At 36.9% G+C, this 20,470-nt stretch overlaps 1 protein-coding gene across 11 annotated transcripts in view; it reads left to right on the plus strand.

The window, feature by feature from the left end:
* The window catches only part of UTRN (utrophin), a 358,149-nt gene that overhangs the window by 313,776 nt on the left and 23,903 nt on the right, over positions 1–20,470 (plus strand). For 9 of the 11 annotated variants that reach the window (XM_051613510.1, XM_051613511.1, XM_051613509.1 and 6 more), the window contains 7 exons: positions 124–281; positions 2,234–2,400; positions 5,663–5,774; positions 15,116–15,252; positions 16,863–16,901; positions 17,141–17,206; positions 20,102–20,167. In XM_051613510.1, coding sequence (XP_051469470.1) covers positions 124–281; positions 2,234–2,400; positions 5,663–5,774; positions 15,116–15,252; positions 16,863–16,901; positions 17,141–17,206; positions 20,102–20,167 — 745 coding nt within the window. Of the gene's footprint in view, positions 1–123; positions 282–2,233; positions 2,401–5,662; positions 5,775–15,115; positions 15,253–16,862; positions 16,902–17,140; positions 17,207–20,101; positions 20,168–20,470 lie in introns of those variants that run through there. The other 2 variants (XM_051613512.1, XM_051613517.1) reach the window with 2 other exon arrangements.

Raw genomic sequence — 20,470 nt, forward strand, 5'->3', positions numbered from 1 at the left:
GACAGTGGCCATCTGTAACCGTGTCTGGATTATAAAAATGATAAAGCTCAAGCTGCAGTGTTAGTTAATAAAAGGGGGTGTACATAGAAATCAAATGAGCTGGTGCTTCTTTTGGTGTTGCAGATCTCTTCAAGGAGGTGGCAGGTGCCACTGAAATGTGTGACCAGAGGCAACTGGGCCTGCTGCTTCACGATGCTATCCAGATCCCGCGGCAGCTCGGGGAAGTGGCAGCTTTTGGTGGCAGCAACATTGAACCCAGCGTGCGCAGCTGCTTCCAACAGGTTAGATAACAAAGAGCTTCCTAAGAAAAAAACCCCTTCTCTCTGAAATCTTGAGATTGACTTTTATGTGATATAAAAAGAAGAGAGGAATTTGAAAACATCCATTGAGCTTTTAACAGAAATGAATATGTGCCTGCAACTAACTGTGGAAAGTTATTGTTAAAATGTGGCTGCAAAAGATGGCTTATGGTTTAGGAGAGGATAAAACAAATTACTATTTAGCATAAAGAATATATAAATCTTTGTGGTTTTGACAATACTGGCTGTTCTAAAAGCTGTTAAAAAATTTTGTGGCAGATAATTATCCTGCATTGCATTGTTCATAGCAACCTGATACTGTGAGAACGTGCTTTTCCCTACTGGAACAAGATGTGAACAGTAGGGAACAGAACAGGAGAACTATGTTGATAGTAATTTTTGACCTTGTGCATCAGGAAATTGTTTAGCAGCATTTTTCTGACAAAGGAGCTTGCAGTTGTGCAAAACTTTGTGCATAGTCATTTATATATCACAAGTCTTCAGGCAGCTGATCAGAGCATGGAATAAAGCTGTCTTGCAGCATGCTGTTCAGCTCCATGCTACATGCAGGGGATTAATGAGGCTTCAAGAAGTGTCTGTTTAAAGAAGATGAGAATTAAAAAGAGGATGTCATAATGGAACACAACTGAACTCAGACTTTGTCAAGGATGCCTAAGGCTCCAACTGTTTGCTAGTGATAACTATACTGCGTGAGTGCATTATTTCTGTGGCAGTGGCTGCTTTGAACATTGTCAGAAATTATATATGGATTGAAAATTCACTGTGACATATATAAAACTACTGACTTCACAGAGGAGTACTGTTTATGTCCCTCAAGGATCTGCCCCATCTCCCAGGTGTACTAGCGAGGTAGTGTTTATATACTTGGTGTGATATTATAATTATACTGATGATCTCTGATTCAGTCCTTGGTCATTAAGAACACATATAGAAAGGATGTAGCTGCACAACAGGGTCATCTCAGCCTAGGAAAAACAAGTATTTTGCTAGTGGGGAAAGCACCTTATTCTTTTCCTTCATGCTGCTTCGTCTTACTGGCAAAAATCACCTTGATCTATAAGCAGGTTAAAAAGCCAAGGGTTGCTTCTCGTCATGTGTTACCATTTAAGAATAGCTTTCAGTTTAAGTTGAATTCTATTACTCCCAATGAGCTCAGAAAGATGATCTTTATTCTTATTGCTGACAAAGTTGATAAATGTGATGCCTTTACAGCTAGGCTCCTCTGGTGGTTACATCTTAAAGAGAAAGTGGAAGCATGTTTGTTTGCTTCTTAAAACAATCATACTAACAGTTTAGCTCTGCTATATTCCTATAGTGGTTGCCTACTAGTGAAAGATTTCTTTCTCATGATTTATTTATTTATCTGTTTGTTTATTTGTGTGTTTGCTTAATAGGCTAGCTTCAAAGAATACAATGGGCTCTGAATACAAGAAAAAAACATTGCTCGAGTCTCATGGCCACTAGTAGATGCATGCAAGCACTACTGACTTTTAGCAGTTTGGCGTTGATCTTGATTCAAAACACAACCTTGTCTTCAGCGTGACAGTGAACTGCAGAAAGTGCTTCCCTTTTGTGCTCCCTTACTTCTTTCTCAAGTTCTTTCAATTCAAAGATGGTTTTACAGTGGACTCCATTACTTCTTTACTATGTGCTCCATCTGCATTACATCTGCCTCTTCTATCACACCTATTTAGTCCCCTGTATTCTTATTGACGAACGTATTTTTTTAATTTGCATTTTAATTGAGGCTGCTCCTTATGTCCTGTAACTGGTTTTACATTAACCTGGCATGGAAAGGATTGACACAGGTTTGTTTTTTGTCAGTTGAACTTGAAGGAAAAGCTGCTTGTGTGTGTTTTGGATTTTATTATTTTTTTTTTAATCTGGATGTGTTTTTTTTTTTCTCTCCACAGAACCATAATAAGCCAGAAATAACTGTAAAGCAATTTATAGATTGGATGCGCTTAGAGCCTCAGTCTATGGTATGGCTACCAGTTCTACACCGTGTGGCAGCTGCAGAAACAGCAAAACATCAGGCCAAGTGCAACATCTGTAAAGAGTGTCCAATTGTTGGCTTTAGGTAAGAGGAGGGATGTAGGGTGCAAGGTTCCGTCCCCCCAGAGGTCAATACTTGGTCCGGTCTAGTTCAACATATTAATCAACAACCTGGGCAAGGAGATGGAATGTATCCTCAGCAAGTTTGCTGTTGATACAAAACTGGGAGGAGTGGCTGACACTCCAGAGGGCTGTTCTGCCATCCAGTGTGACCTGGACAGGTTGGAGAATTAGATAGAGAAGAACCTAATTAGGTTCAACAAGGGCAAGCGTAGTGTCCTGACCCTAGGGAGGAAGAATGCCAGGTACCGATATAGGTTATGGGTGCACCTACTGGAAAGCAGATCTGGGAGTCCTGTTAGATAGTAAATTATCCATGAGCCAGCAGTGTGCCTTTGTTGCCAAAAAGGCCAGTGGAATCCTGGGTTGCATAAGGAAGAGTGTGGTCAGTAGGTCAAGAGAGGTCATCCTCCCCATCTACTCTGCCCTGGTGAGGCCACATCTGGAATACTGCATCCAGTTCTGGGCCCCCCAGTTCAAGAGAGACAGGGAACTACTAGAGAAAGTCCCAACAGAGGGCAACAAAGATGACTGGGGGACTGAACCATCTCCCTTTTGAGGAAAAGCTGAGAGAGCTGGCACTCTTTAACCTGGAGAAGAGAAGGCTGAGGTAAGACCTTATTAATGCCTTTAAGTATCTAAAGGGTGGGTGCAGGGAGGATGGAGCCAGACTCTTTTCAGTAGTTCCCAGTGACAGGATGAGGGGCAATGGGCATAAGCTGGAACATAGGAAGTTCCATTTAAATATGAGTAAAAACTTATTAATGGTGAGGGTGATAGAGCACTGTAACAGGCTGTCCAGGGAGGCTGTGGAGTCTCCTTCTCTGGAGATTTTCAAAACCCACCTGGATACACAGTGGGCTGTCATCCAGTGTTTTGGCATTGGTGGATCCAATAGGTAGCAATTGAAGTATAAATTTACTCCATGTGCTCTCTAAGCACATAACCAAAAAGAATTGATCAGTAAGAAAAAATGTGGACTGTCTATCTGCTCTCCTGTGTAAGGCTTGGTAAACTAATTCATGTCAGGAAATACTAAACACCCTTCAACATCAATCTTTTCTTGCTTAGCACAAACATTGATATATTACTGTGATGAGACTTGCATTGTTCCTGTCTAAAGCATCAAACATAATTTAACTTTCATCTGTTCAAAGGAAGCTGTAAATTCTAGAGGAAAAAAATTACACCAGGGATATTCTCTATAGTATCCACCTAACCTTATGATTTTACTATGAATTATCATTATGACAACTAACATGCATTTGTGGACTGGTTGTTCCACTGTATAAAACCTCAGAATCATGGAATCATTAGAGTTGAAAGGGACGTCTAGAGATCATCGAGTCCAAACTCCCTGCTAAAGCAGGATCACACATTACACAGGATTGTATCCAGGCAGCTTTTGAGTATCTCTAGAGAAGGAGACCCTGCAGCCTCTGTGGACAGCCTGTTCCAGTGCTCTGTCACCCTCACAGAAAATGATAACCAAAAAAACCTCCCCAAAACCAAAACCAACCAAACAAAAAAAACAAAAAAAAACAAAAAAAAAAAACACCCCACAAACAACAACAACAACAATATAATGAAGTTGAGTCATGGAGTGTATTTCCTGTAAGTAATTCTAAGATTTTATGTATCTAGGAAGATGAGTAATTTTCATTTTGTATGCTTTTTGCTTCTCCTCCGTTGTGTTTTAAAGGATAATAATATGAATCCTGAGGTCTGATTCATCTCACCTAGCTTTAGGCACACTGCCTTTAGTCAGCATTATAAGATTAAGCTAGAAATGCTCTTATTTTATTATAAATAAAGATATGTGAATATTTCTAAAAGTAATTAATCTGATCAAACTTAGTTGCCTGTCTTAAGAGGAGATGAAATTCCTCTAAATGCTCCTATCTTTCTTAATTAACTCTTGTGTGGGTATAGGGTGACAGAGCTCCAGCTCAGATAAATTTAGATGCCTAAATTGGGGCTAATTAATCTTGTCTGTACTGAAATATTTTCTGTAGTGAAGGAGGGTATAGAAATGGAAAAGAAGAGAAAAGAGGACAAAAGAATAGTTCATTCTAATTTCTACAGTGAAGTTAGAAATATTCTACAACAAAAGCATCTGACATCTTAGCAGAAGGTAGATGTGGCCATTTAATGTACAGGCTCTGAGTAAAGATTATAAACATTTGCATCAACATCCTTAGAACTGAACCTTTACATTTATAGACACATATTGTCTTGCAAAACAAAACATAAAACTCAGCAGGGGAAAGATGTAGATTGGTACTGAAATCTGCTCTCAGGAAGCAATTTAATTTAAACTTTATTCCACAGCTATTCAGTTTGGTTCCATTAGCTCATTTTAGTTTCATACAAAACATATAACCTCATCCAGTCAGAAAAACCTTATAATAAAAATCCGTGGGTGGAATCTGGAGTTGTATTGTTGCTTTAGTCAGCTTTAGTTAAAAAAATCTTGCTCCTGGTGGATACATTTAATACAAAGTATACTGTATAACTTTGTTATCTGCTTTATACATATACATGCTCTTATAAACCCCAGAATTAATTAAATCAATGCAATTTTTAAACTTTATTTTATTAATGAATACTCAAGAGTTCTATTTTCTGAAAAATGTTGGAATTCCTGAGCATCGAAATGATGTAAAATACAAAAGTAAACCAGTCTGTTTTATAATTATTATGTTTTTTCTGAGATACCATCTGAGTGCTAATAAAGTCATACAGGTTTAAGTCAGTCTGAACCTTAAAGTTATAAACTCTTCACATTCCATCTATGATGCTGATGCCTGTAAGGTTTTCTGCTTCAAAGCAACTTGAGCAGCAGACAGTTGATGTTGGCTCTCTGTATGGCTATAGGAGGCAGGCATTTCTTTTAAATACTCAATGAGGTGACCTGTGTAGTGTATGAAGGTTGTGTGAAGTGGACTAAGAGAGCTGTGGCTTTCCTGTGTCCTGTCCAGCAGTTTCAGTGGCACCAGTGCCCCTGGGTCTGCAGCTGTGGTGAGTGTTGGTTGTGCAAGCACACCCACACACTTCAAGGTGCTCTCTAAGCTAAACCCAACAAACTCCCTGTGTCCTTGTGTTGGTACTGCTGAAAAGCACATGACACCATTTCAGGGAGTAATTTCCCTTGTGAAGCTTAATAACAAGTCAATATTAGAACTAAACCTAGGAAGCTCTAATCACCTTATGTAATGTCTCTGTAGGTACCGGAGCTTAAAACATTTCAACTATGATGTCTGTCAGAGCTGCTTCTTTTCTGGCCGTACAGCAAAGGGGCATAAATTGCATTACCCAATGGTGGAGTATTGTATACCTGTGAGTACCAATTTACTGACTGTTCCTAAGGGATTGGTGTTGCGTTATTTGAGGTGTAAATTTTTCATAGTCTTGTCACCTAAATAATGTGCTAGGATTTCTTTTTCATATGTTTGGTTGGGCATGTCTTCCTGCCTTTCTCTTTGGAAGTCCTCAGGGACTTTCCTTGTGCTGATGGCGGAGTGGTTGAATTCTGTAGCAATGTGTAGAAGTATCCACCTTCAAGAGAACTTGACCTTCACCTTTTTTTCCTTTTTTTTTAATAAAAACAAAGCTGGAATATTAAATATAATTGCAGTATTTGTATACTTGCACACATCCATACACTAAAAGGGTGAGAACATGTCAGAGGAATGGGACACACTTTACTGTTACTGTACCATAGTAAAGAATATATCATATTCTACAAATGTGCTTCAGTATTTTTTAAGGTGTGTGATATTTATATTCAAAACCAACATTTTGCTTGCTTCATGAAAATGTGGTTGGAAATATGTCATGTTTTATTCCCCAGAGTAATTACTGTTTACTTGGACATTTAAAAATTGATGTGTAGCTGGAAAAAAATAAGCAGACTTGACAGTTTCTAACCAAAAATGGTGTGAGAAGCTTGCCTGTAACAGCAAACATAAATTCATTTTACAACACAACATTTTCCTAATGGAATTTCAAACACTATTTTTCTAAGGAAGTTTCTAGGAGACTTGAAGTGGAGGAGTGGGTACCTTCCTTCATACAAATACCACTTTCACTTTTTAAAAATATCTGTTTCCATTCCTCAGAATTATAACTCAGTCACAAAAAAATTAATAGCATATTTGATATGTAACTTGAACAACAGTAGTGAAGGGCCTGTATGCTCAGCAAAACAAATTCAGACCAGAATGTAACTAGAGCTGATTTCCACTAGTGTTACTAGGTTCTGTGCATTCTTTTGTTAACAAAAGATCATTGAGGTATTTGACTGTCTTTTGCTGTATAAGTTGGGTTTATTACCCACTCTTTTTCATCACGTGTCTCCTGTAACAGAATTCAAATTCTATTAAGTAGTGTTTTTCTCTTCATTAGTAGCAGAGGAAACCATGAGTCATGTTAATTTTCATTAATGCTATAACCTAATGTTAAGATTTGATTGATAAATCAGTAAAATCAGTCTATAATATTTTTTTGCAATACAGATTATTTCTCTGCTTTACAGATTTTATATGTTTCTTAACATGCAGTCTAATACTTTCTGACTGCAACTGAAGATGTACAATAATATGTTCCATCTGTACGGCTGCCTAGGCATAGAAATGTCCTTGGCATAATTCGGAGTATTGCCTGGCCCATAACTTTATTTGTACAACAAGGTTGATTTTTTTTTTATCATCAGAAAATCTCTATTTATATCTGTGAATCTTTCTGTGGGTTTGATTTCTTCTGTCTGAAATTATTTGATTGGTAATGTTGTTTTTTTTCTATATGAAGTGACTGGAAGTCCAATTTAGCAATTTCATTGACCATTAGCCTGAGGATATCTATCTACAGCAGACTGTATAGATGATGCTGATTTTTCCTAAAAACAATTAACTGTTGTTTCACAAATGCATGCCTGATTTGTAGGTCAGTCACGAGTATTAAGAAAAAGACAACTAATATTAACCAATCTTAAATGATTTTAATTTTTTAATAGTTGGAGCTGGCAAGTCTGTATAAAACAGACATCAGGTCAGGATTTAGTCCATATACTCTGTAAGTCAGGGACCTGACCATGATTATAGGTCATGGGCATGATTAGCTATCAGATTTCAAGGTATAACAAAGCCTATGCTAACATTTCTGAGGAAAGGCTGAGGGAGCTGGGTCTCTTTAGCTTGGGGAAGAGGAGACTGGGGGGCGACCTCATCAAAGTTTACAAATATGTTAAGGGTGAGTGTCTGGAGGATGGAGCCAGGCTTTTTTCAGTGATGTCCAGTGATTGGACAAAGGGCAATGGGTGCAAACTGGAATATAGGAGGTTCCACGTAAACATCAGAAAAAACCTCTTTCCTGTGAGAGTGACAGAGCACTGGAACAGGCTGCCCAGAGAGGTTGTGGAGTCTTGTTCGCTGGAGACATTCAAAACCTGCCTGGACGTGTTCCTGTGTGATGTGCTCTAGGTGATCCTGCTCTGGCAGGGGGGTTGAACTAGATGATCTTTTGAGATCCCTTCCAACCCCTAAGATTGTGTGATATTGTGATTTTATATTCTTATTTGCATTAGAATGTAGAAGTAATAAGAAGTCTTATTATGTTATCAGCTGTGAGATTAATTTCTAAAAGGACCTAGTAAAAAAAAAAATCTGTACTTTTCTGAATTCTGGAGTTGATTCTTAGAATCTTTAATGTTTAAAATTACTTTGGGTTGAAGTTTAATTTCCTTTTAAAATATTCCTGCTCACAGCTAAGTAATTTTCTGGCTTTGTTTTATACTGTTTTCATGGCATGACACAGGCCCAGTTTTGCCTATACTTACGTAACTGTTCTAATCCTCAGGATCTGGAGCTCTACCGTGTTATCTTTCTTCATTAAACATAATTAAAAATACAGTGACACTGATTGCTTACTTTCCTCTTTAACCGGTGTAACCCAAACAATCTGAACATGCTTGAGATGTATTTTTCTTAGATTAACTTTTTCTTTTCCTTATGGTGTTCCCTCAAACCTAAGCTTTAGTTTATATCATGGTCATAGAACAGAAATGCTCTCTAATTCCTATAATATACAGAAAAAATCAGAAATGCAGGTGTAAGGTGTGTCAAAATAGATAATGCCACCAGTCCACAGAATGAGATACCCTTCCTGTTGCATTAGTCAAATACATATTGGGAAGTGTAAGAGGAAATAAACAGATTACATGTAGCAGGGGTATCATACTGTCCCTAGAACAGGATGGTATGTTTCTTATGACTTCTGGGTTTTGTCTGAGGTGTCAGATTTGATACCTGAGATAAACTCTCAGTTCTTGTTAAACACGTTCACATTATGTAACTGTGTGTGCCATTTCATTTACAAGTAGAGCCTGTTGTACAGAAAAGTATGTTCTGGGAATGGCTGCAATCCCCAGTGTCCCTGGGACTACGGACAGCTTGTATTACAATGAAGATTTCCGTTCCTGCTGCAAAAAGGACGTAGCTTTAAGGCAATATTAAGTGCAAAATAAGGAAACCTAGGGCAAAAGTCCCTTCTTCCCATGAAATATGGGAGGAGTGAGGTGCATCCACTGTAGAATAATAAGGGGAATAAGATGACATTCTTAGTAAGAGTGAGTGAAGGAAAGTAAGTGTATGGGAAGTGAAGGAAGGAAATTGGGGCAGTTTAAAGTAGGGCAGAATAAAAGAAGTGGAATATAATATAGATGATGCATGAAATTATATGTCTGGTACAGGACCCCCATTAATTTGGATGCTGAATATGGGAGTTGAATTTTTTCTTGAGTCTTACTGTAAGTACTTTCTGCTAGCTCAATTTCTGTAAGAAGAAATTATATCAACAGAATTCTTATATGCCTGATTGAATTCCATAATCAGTACCTACATGCAATCCATTTTAACTAATCTCATCAAAATTAGGTCAGGAATAAAGAATTCATTTCACAAAAATAATCTAGTCTTACTTAATATTGCTAATTGTAATAGTGCACTATGGTTGGTGTACTAATTTTTTACTAAGCCTCTCTACATATTAAACTCATTTAACACAATATAATAGTCAAGAATTGCAGATTTTTTTGCATTAAGTTAGTAAAATAGCTTATATGTTTAAATGGAATAATGCCCCCAAAATAGCAAAGAGCCGGGTCTGTGAGTTAAAAAATAAAAACAAAAAAAAAAAAACCACCCCAAGAAACACAACCAAAAAGAAGGTAGCAAAGGCAAATAAATTGTTCCTTAAAATCCATTATCTTACAGTACAGATAGCCTGAATAGGAAGAGTGCATCTGCTCTACATTTTCAACCAAACACAAAGACTGTTTATGTTAAAATTTTACTTTTGTGGCAGGTGTTGCAAAGCAGATTACAAATACATATAGTCATTAAACTGCATTTGTAAGACCTAGCTTCCCTTTCTTAATGTGTATTAATACATTAACATTAAGACTACTAGCAATAATTAGGGGGAAAAAAATGCTTCCCTGATTAATAAAGCTGGCATTTAGGACTGGGGCTTAGTCACAGATGGATGGGAAACCTTTTAATTGTCTTCAGGTAAGCAGTTCACTTTAGGATATGAACCAGTTTCTCAGATGCTCAGTTACTTCTACTTAAATTTGCAATAATTTGGAGAATAGCTTAAGGAATCTGTTTTTTAAATTAAATTTTTAAGGGGACAATTCCATATTTTACTGAGTTTTGCAATATTTGCATCAGATGAGAATTGCTTAATAATTTCAGAATAGGGCTATTTACACTCCCTAGTTATGTGTAGTTATTGCATCCTGATCTGCAATGCCACTTAGCATTCATCTTATCTTGCAGTTTTTGCTGGAAATGCAAAAATGTATAATGAGGACTTTGGTTATGTCTTTTTTTCTTCATTCAGTATTTAGAGATGGGTAAGGAACTGAGAAGACTGCTGTCTCTAAGTATTAGAAATGAAAGGTTATTCTAGTTATTTTTTCACCTTTAATAGTCTTTCTCTAAAAAGATGGAGAAATGTGATTTTTAATGTGTAACAATTTTGTAATATTTTCCTGGTATCTAATTCAGGAATACTCTTACAAAAGAACATACATTATTTATTTTTAGCTTTTTTTTGGAACGGAAATTCTCTCAGTAGTGATACCTGTGTTATGTTAATGTGGAATTTTGTACCAACGGTTTCTTTGAATTTCAGGTGGAAATAGTTACTGCATCAGTTTTCTTTCTCCAGTCTGTTTCCACTTCACAATTCTTATATTCTACAGTAGAACCTTAAAAGCAGCTTTTCCAAGATAATGTAGAAGTATCAAATCTGCAGTTCTGAAAATTTTTTCATTGCAAGTAGTCTTACTTCCTGACCTCAATGAAAATATAATCAATTTTTGTAGTTCTGTACCACTACACTCACTTGGTACCTGGTCTTTCTTTTGGGAACTGTTTTGGTTTTTTGTAGCCTTTCTATACAAAATTATGGCAGCAAAGGCGAGCCTCTTCTCCCAGACGACCAGAATCTTATTTCCCTGAAAGAGCTCAAAAGATGATAGGCAAGGTGTCAGAAATTATTGGTTGAATGATAGTTCATCCTAGATAGAATATTTTTGCAGGCACAATAAAGCTTATCTGCAAAAGTGCCTGTTAAGACTTCTCTTCTAGGTAACTCATCTGAAAATCTAATTGGTACTGACATCCAGAGAAGACGGATACATTCTTGAATATTAAGCAGTCTCAGTGTTTTAAAAGCAACAAGCTGTCAGAAGTAAGTTAGTATTTTCATCTCGACATGCTTATCAGGGCACCAAACACACTGCTTTTCTGTTATCAAAATGGGATTGTTCTGTGGGGAAGATGAAAGAAAGCAGCAAGAATGGTTGAATCTGGCTGTTTCACATTCAGCGCATTGCTTCCAGCTGTGGAGTTCAGATATTACTCTCTGCTTGGAGAAGAAGAGCAATCTGGTTAGCATAGTTTCTGATATCTAGCAGCTGGGCAATGTGCTTTCCATTAGGTCTCACACTTACAGTTGCTCAGGTAACTGGCTTATGTGATCTGCTACCTTTTTGCAACTTAATTTGTTAAATTCTGAGGTAAATTAGTTACTCTTGAAACTGCAACTTGATTTCATTGCAGTAAACTAAAATACACACCTCTCAATTTATAATCAGTCTCTCCTCTTGGTGAGACATTGCTATGAAATTGCCCTATTTGAAAGTGGTGACATAAGAGTAATCTTCAGAATATTACACAATGCAAACATCAATGATGTGGCAGCGATGGCCATAAATACAGTTGTTATGTCTTTAATAACCTAATGTTTGTGGTATCCTATCTCATCCTATCTCATGCCACTATCAAGGAATGTGAGATACTTTTTAAAAGAGTTTGTTCTTCATTGAAGGAGAATAAATTAATGCACTTAAACGTGTTTAAGTTATTGGGAATTACATGCTTAAGTGTCAATTTAAAAAAAAAAAAAAAAAAAAAGAGGAATGAAGTATCTGTCTCTTCACCCCACATCCTATGCTGGGGAGTTTCCCAGCCTTCTAGTGGTACCAACTGACAGCTCCTTTAAAATGCAGCTTTCATCATACCTGCGCATATTCTAACTGTTACCATAAGTAGGTCTAAGAATTTTGTTTTCCGTCAAGAACAGTCAGGTACAGATATGTAAATTGTCAAAAAATAAAAATACAGAGATGTGAAAAAGTTGCTTTATTTTTTTTTAACTGCAAAACTAAAGCATTATCAGAGTATCAAATGGTAGGAAAGTGAGGTATTTCTACTAGGGCTTCTATTAAATAATAAACTGAAGTCCTTTAAAATGGCATAGGTGTTCTTTTATACTGTAAATTTTGCATCACTGAGCATGTTTTATAATACCAAATATATTCTCTTGGAACTTTATTGATTATAGTGCATTTTGTATGTCTGCGTGCAGTTCTCTCCAGCTTCCTCGTAATCCATTAATGTCTGGCTGGGGTTAATAACAGCATTCGCTAATGAGGTTCACATCTCTTCTGGGAATCAGTTTCCTTGAGTGTATTAGAGCAGCTCTTTGGATTGATGTTAAACACAATATCAGAAATGTAATTAAGGGAATTATGGCTTAGGTTCAAACTGGTCCTTTTACAGTTAGGGTGCAGTGGAAGGAATGGGCAAACTTCTGAGCTTTCATTGTCACTTTACTATTTTTTCTTTGAAAAAAAGAATAGTGATAAATAAATATATGTATATAAGTATTATATCTTCTTTATCTGCATGTTATGCTTTCTATATGTATAATTCATACATATTATTTAGAGCTCTCCAACTGCTGTATTACATTCTTGGTAGTACTTTTTCCCAACAAAGACTTGTCCTATTTCTAATGTACTAAAAGTATATACCAATTAACCAACATATCAAAGCTGTGTCTCAGCCTATTCTGTTTTCTCCACTGCTTTCCGTGTAAATCCTGATTTCTTAAATTTGTGTGTAATGGGGTTATATGCAAAAAACATACAAGAAATACTTCTAAGGGTTGCATCTCATTTGCATGTAAATTAAAGTAGTTCTTCCCAATCTACTCAATTCTCACTGGTAAGTATTTATTTTCCTCAGTCAGTAAACAGTCATATTAGTTGTTCCAAGGAACTGGGCCAGGCCATCACACTAAATAAAGAATACACCAGAGGAAAAGCTTGGCAGCTCAGTTAGCATTTATTTCTGCAATGTGTAGGTACTGAAACTTTCATTCCTTGGCCATGGGACAGAGTTCCATCTGCTGGAGTTACTGTTGCATGAGAAGCAGCAGCCCTTTGGGCTACCTCACATTCCTTGTTTGGTTGATGCAGTGATGGGAGCAGATGCCTTCTGAGTGATTTTGTGAGACTTCCTTGAATTTACCTGTTCTAAAATTTGGGGGTTCAAACACCTCTCATTCCCAAATTTGCTTAGTTTTTTGTTACTTGTTAAAGCCAGGCATGAAACTCTTACCAACATCAATTTGATTATCTACAATTTTTATTGCTCATCTGATCTGTGTTACAGTGTGTAACTGCATGTATTATACATACATTAAAATATGTGTGTGAATAGAGAAGTATTTTTAATTTTTTACAATAGAGAGCAAAATTAGACAATATTTTGCCTAACTTGCTTCTGCACCTCTTTGTAGTATGTAATGGAAAAACTTCACAAAACTGAAAAGTCTTTAACTCTGTTTTCCCTATGGATAGTCATCTGCTTTGGCATCCTTTTATGTTAACAAGCTTTTCCCAGAGCAGAGGGGTGCAGAAATAAAATCTGCAGTTTGCCATTGCAAATCTTCAGCTAACACAGGAGGTTGATGGCCACTTTCTGTAACGCAGTTACAAGAGGAAATGCTTACTAGTAACTGTTACATGTGGTGAGAACCATTCTCCTTAAGTTCTCAGTACAGTCTGTTAGCAAATATACTTTAAATGCTTGAAATATACTATTGTTTCTTCCTGCAGATCTCTTTATTGCTGTTTTCACCTTGTATTTCATGCCTGCATGTTTTACTTGTATCCCTGCTTTTCTAGTGGAAGTTAACTGAATAGTATTACCAAAGCAGTGCTGCCATTGTTGCTGTGACTATTTCCAGTTAAATTGATTTTTTAAAAGCAGTTGCACTGATTTTAAGTCTGTTCTAAAGAATATAAATAGCTTCATGTGGGGGCAAGAGATGGGAGTAATCACTTGTTGGTTTTGGAAGAGACTGCATCAGTGAGGACCATTAAAAAAAGACACTGGGTGATGGTGGGAGCTGTCGATTGCAACTTGTAAATTTAGACTTGACGAATCTTGTGGCTAATTTTTTACTTGTTTTTACCCTGCATTAGAAAGGAAACAAGAGAATCAGTCTGTGGGTATGTTACTTCAGGCCCTACCTGTTCTTATCAGGGTAGCCTCTGGCTGAGCCTTTGATGAGAGCCTGGATAATGGCTGACAGACCCTGGAATGATAAAGATAATGGTAGAAACCTGTAGGAAAAGATCAGGTAACTTGAGAAAATGCTCGTTAAAAACTGCTATTGCAACAGAGAATGGTTTACCATGTATTGTTCCGGTCGTATAATAAAGTTTTCCAGTTTAGGTAGAGAGTGGGAAGCAGGGAATATTTTGTGGCACTTCCTGAATATAAAGGGCTGTGTTAGGTAGGTGTTTTATTAGCCAAAGTCATTAGAATTAGCTGTATTTTTTTCAGCAGAGCCATTACTAAGTTTTTCTGTCTGTGGGGTGAGTCACAAGCTTTGTGTATATGAGTGTACTGCTGAGATTGCTTTCAGTGGCTAAGAGTAGCTCCTTATAAACTGATTTACCCTTTTTTTTTTTCTTTTTTGAAAAATTAAGTTTTTTGTATGTTGTAAGACTGGTTATAAATGTTTAGCTGAAGATTTGAACCTGTTTCGATTTTTCTCTAATTTATAAAGTATTTAGTAAATCTAGTGCATTTATTGCTGGGAATTTGAAGCTGTGCTGATTTTTTTTTTCTGATAGAAGATAATTTGTAGATGCATTACTGTTCTAATGGTACCATATTTTGGGACACTGAAAAGGCATTTTTCACATCATTAACTTTTTTAAAGTTCTTTCTTGTATCCTTTTTCAGGACAACAGCAGCACTATACTTTCAATGCTATTTAGCAATGTTCAATATATTTTCTTGTAACTTTTTAAGACAACATCTGGGGAAGATGTACGGGATTTCACGAAGGTGCTGAAGAATAAGTTCCGGTCCAAGAAGTATTTCGCAAAGCATCCCCGGCTTGGCTACCTGCCTGTGCAAACAGTGCTGGAGGGTGACAACCTGGAGACGTAAGCTTGATTTTAGAGTAATTGCTCCTGGGGTCACTGGCCTATTCCATTAAAAACAAAACAGTGAAACCTGAGAAATAATTGCCAGCAGCTGCAAAGCCTCTTGCTGTGTTATTTTCTATGAATTGTTTCATATTATTTGCAGATCTTTCCTGTTTTTTTTTTTGGGAAAAAAGTTTTATATTTTAACTTTGATTTTTTAAAGCATTTTCTCATAAAGGCATGGACTTGAGCAGGTAATGTTGGAGAGAGCTGAATGGCTGTTTTACAGAGAACAGTTCTGTAGCTCTGAGGAGACTAGGCTTTTGGAACTGTAGTGCTTCTTTTGTTATCTCAGAGTCTCTGGAGTTAAAAATATCTGAGCTAATTAGATTACTACAGCCTTCAGAAATATAGGTGGCCTAGTAAAACAGACCACTCTCAGTGTCTCCAAAGTATTACTTATGGTGCCAGCAGAAATACTCCACTTGATTTACTTACTTGGTAGTTATAAGCAAAGGACACTCTTAAAATAGCTAAATTAAGGTGTGTTGACAGAATGCTAGAAGTAGTTTCGTGGATTGAGTCTCTTGAAATCCAGGAGTCTGCAGTACTGCTGTATGGTCTGAACACAGCACTGCTTAGCTAGTGATAGAGAGGTTCAAGCTGCAATGTATGTGCTCTCCTTGCATGTGACAGCTCAGTGCCCTGGTCCATGCTCTGTTTTCATGACCAGAGAACTGTGCATTTTATTTACAATAAGCAAACAACCCCTGCTCATTAGTGGTTTAAGAAACAGGAGGAAGTAATCAGAAAACTGGCATTGTTGATGGATGGCCTGGCTTCTAGGGAAGCAACACACATTCAGACTTTAAAATGTTGCTCACTTCAGTTGCTGCCAACAAAGAAAAGCTGTGATGTGATGAAAGTTTGCCACTGGTGCCAGAAACTAGAATGTCAAAACTGTAATTACAGGTCAGAATGAAACTTTCTTGGTCCAGACATGTGGGAAATATGCAGATAAATTGCCAGCATCATGCTATGGAAACTGCTGGTCTCCCCTGCAGGTGGCAAAGCACAGTAATGTGTTCCTTTAAATAATATAAAAACCTAAATATAACCTAAATAGTTACCCAAGTGTCAGAATGCAATGAAACATGTACAATATAGAAATAATGTTGTTGATTGTTATGCAGTAAGAATATAACATTGATGGATTTTGTTGGTGTTTGTGGGTTGTTTTTTTCCCCCCAATATGTTTTTGTAACTATATTTTCTAATTAGTTTTAAAAGAAAGTCCAGTACTTGAGCAGAATTTAAATGAACTGATAATTGTTTACGAACCACAGTTCAATCAATAGCACTGATTTGGTGGGTTTTTTTTAAATTGATTTTAATTTAACAATAAGAAGTCAATCTCCTTTCTCTCCATGATACATGGCACTATTGCTGTCTCTTTTCTGCATCAATAGGTGCCTATTCAAACAATCTGGGTGGGTTGCTGGTTAAAATATTTTGTGTTTCTCCAGCTTTCTCTTGCTTAAATGGCACTGAAGTGTTTGTTTCATAGTTTCTTTCTTTCTTTCTCTCTTCTTTTTTTTTTGTTTTTTTTTTGTTTGTCTTCCTTACAGTCCTATCACTCTCATCAGTATGTGGCCAGAGCAATATGAGTGAGTATGCAGAACCCCTTTATCTGGAAAGCTTAGCATACTAGTTGTTTTCTTTAGGTCAATTGCTGCTAATCTGATTGTGCATGAGCTACAGGGCATGCCTGACCCAAAGCAATAACCCTCTCAGCAATGTGAATTTATTTATTTGTCATCAGTCTAACTTACTTAAAAAATAATGTTTTCCATATAACTAATTGTGTTAGAAACTGCTAATTTGTTTGTTTGTTTGTTTAACCTAGTCCTTCCCAGTCTCCACAGCTATTTCATGATGACACACACTCCAGGATAGAGCAGTATGCTAGTAGGTAAGAGATGCACAGTTTGCTATGAGTACACTGTATTTTGTGATTTATTCCTGCAGATTTTAATATACGCTACTGGCTGGACATTATTTATCAAAAAGATGCAATTCTCTGCACTCAGAATTAAGTCAAATGTTTTTAAATCATCAGCTTCTGAATACAGTCATATTAAACGTAAAATAGATAAATCTGTCATCTGTCACACCAAATGTGTTGCAAAATTATTGTGCATTCTTCTAAAATGTGCTGTTTTCCTTTATTTTCTTCATTTCTAGGATTTGAAATAAGTGGAACTTGTTGGATATATATTTTTTCCCTGTAGGGAAATCCTTGTAGGATTTTAGACCCAGGTTATAATTTTCTTCTATGACAGACTGACACTATCTATTACGATTGACTTTTAGCAGAGCCTATAATAATTACAGTTGTTTTATGTTCTAGTTTTTATGGGGTCACCCAAGTCCCTTCTTGATGAAATATCTATTATGCCAAGTCATCTCAGTGCTTCTGGGTTTTGTTGAACTCAGTTCTGTACATTCAGAGCTGGTTAAGCACTAAGCAGAGCTACCCGCTCAAAAATAAGTAACACCACCTAACTTTTAGGCAACAAAAAAACTGAGCCATGTGAACTGACTTGGTTCTGCTTTGGGTGTTGTCCTGGTTTGAGCCAGGATGAAGCCAGTTTTTCTTTTTATTGTTCTATCTGAGCTCCACAACTAATAAACAGTGTTAACTTTTCAGCTTTTTGAAGAAAAATTCAGAGTTTATATTTAAGTTAACTGAATTCTCATTTATGGGCACTGTAAGACAGCTTCAAACAGTTTGTTAAATATCTAGCATATCCGACACAGGGTCTTTGCTGCAAGAGAAAAGTGGGGCAGAAACTAATGCTGAATGTCTACCTACTGTCAGCCTCAACATTTTAAATTTTGTTTCCGACAATGAATATTTTCACCCTTCATTAGTAGCATAATACATTGCTAAAGGCAAAGTTGTAGTGCATTTCAATTATTTCAATTATTTGGAACATGTCATTCATATAAATAACCCAGCATTTCTTTGAATATATCACTTAGGCCATGTAATCAATTAAAACTCATGGAGCAAATCAATTAGACTTCTTTAGAAAAATGCAAGAATTTTCTCTTTCTGTATGTCCTTTTTTCAGCCTGTGGTGCCACAGTACTGTGGCTTTCTAGAGATCCTAGCTGTAATACCTGTTTTCCCTCTCCTCCTCTGCATATTTCACATATAAACTACGAAATACTTTTTATTGTCCTGATCTTTTCAGCTAAGCTTCTTTCAACAAATACCACCAGGAATTCCCTGTAAGACTGTGCCCATCTGAAACAATATATTAGAGCTTAAAACCTTTATTGTCACTGATTTAAGAACATTCAACCCTCACTTTTCTGTTGACAAAAGTCCCCTGCAGTCAAGTACTGTCTCCTTGTTCAGTTGAGCTGTGTCATTTCTGAGTTGCTTCTAATTCCTTTTCTCAGCTTTCAGTTTCTATTCTGCCTTGAAGGCCTTTTCCTTTCTTCCTCTGCTCCCTGATCAGGGCTATTGCCTGATTTCACATGCTATTCCAAACAAATCCTCACTAAATGATGGAGACCAAAACCATGATGATAACAGTAGAATCTGCCTTTGTGAGTCAGGGTATCTATTACTTGCGAAGAGATTCAGGGCAGGCTCTCCTCTCTGAAAAATACTGGGTTTTGTTGTATATCCCTATATGGCAACAGGGCTATGAAGATTCATTTTGAAAACTATGTTTTATCAAAGACTTAAAGATGCTGACTGAGCTAAGCAGCATTACAAAGATGGCTTGTAAGCATGTTACTCACTATGGGCTAAATCTGTTTGAGGTGCCCTGGAGCAGAGATGATCTGAATGTCTCCAGTCACTTAGGAGCTTGTACTTCCCTTCAGGGGAGGTGTTGGAGCACAACATCCCTTTCCAGCCATAGTGGGACAAGGCAACCAAGGCTACTTCATCCTGCCTGTGCTGTCATTTATCCTCCTTCAACCCTGAGGAATTTTAACAAATGTACAGATGAGCAAGCTTGCTCCGTGCTAAAAGAAGACACCAGAGTTTCTGTTTCTTTAGGGACTTGCCCACTGCTTTCAAAATGAAGTTTGAAGATGTTTATATTAATGCATAACACACTTTCAAAAATATGTTTGAAATTAAGATATCTCAAAAGGAAAAATCTGTATTTGATGCAGTCCAATATATGTGCACAGCACTGAGTGTTCCTAGATTTTTATTTATGCGTCTTATGTACATAAGCTATATCTTTCCTAGAAAACTGAACAAGTAGAAAATTTCTGCTGTGATTTTAAAGAGCTGCATGGCATTATAAATACAGTATAATAATGCAGCCCTTTTAGAATAATTCCTTCCACAATGAGGTACCATAGGCAATGACTCCCTGTAATTACACAGCTTTTTGTGTTGCTTTCCAGGACTTGTCTGTCCACAGTGTGATGTTATTTGCCAAGTGTAATTTTAGATGTTGCATGTGCTATATGTAAAAAGTATTCATCCTCTTTTGTCAGTCCAGCTTTATAAAATTCAAAAAGAAAACCATCTGTGGAAACATCTCTTTAACTAATTTTGCCATGAGAGTTGTGGTGAAGCTAATGATAATTATACAAGTATACTTGTTCTTAGTTGTTTGGCAAGTACAATTAGTTAATCATAGCACAAGTTTGTCATAAAAGTCCTCTGGATTATAGGTTTTTGTCACAAAGTCTTAGGAGTTTATTCCTGTTCATGTACACAAAGATTGCCATAGCTGAACTGTTTCTAAGTACACTTGATCTTCACACTGCCTCTGTTTAAATTGTGCAGTATGTTCTCTGAAAATCCTCATCTTTCCGTGCCTTTCAGGCTCGCGCAAATGGAAAGGACCAATGGCTCCTTCCTCACGGACAGTAGCTCCACCACTGGAAGTGTGTAAGTAACTCATACTGGTTAAGGCTACCAGATTAATTGGTCACACCTGCATGGTATAATCTTTGTAAGCTGTAACACAGGATTTAGTCCCAGTAAAAGTAGCTATTAAGTGGGAGGGCAAGGACAGATGCATAACTTTAATTATTCCAAGCACCAGCTGTAGAAATTGGTGATGTTCATTTGATGATGTAAGGGAACTCTGTGTTTGTCAGCCATTCCACTTGAAAAGTAAGGATATTTAATAAGACTGGAAAGAAGTTACAGCTCCATAGGTACTAGTTGGTATTCTTTTTCTGCTTTTAT

This window comes from Apus apus, chromosome 3, assembly GCF_020740795.1.
Source record: "Apus apus isolate bApuApu2 chromosome 3, bApuApu2.pri.cur, whole genome shotgun sequence".
Lineage (NCBI taxonomy): Eukaryota > Metazoa > Chordata > Aves > Apodiformes > Apodidae > Apus > Apus apus.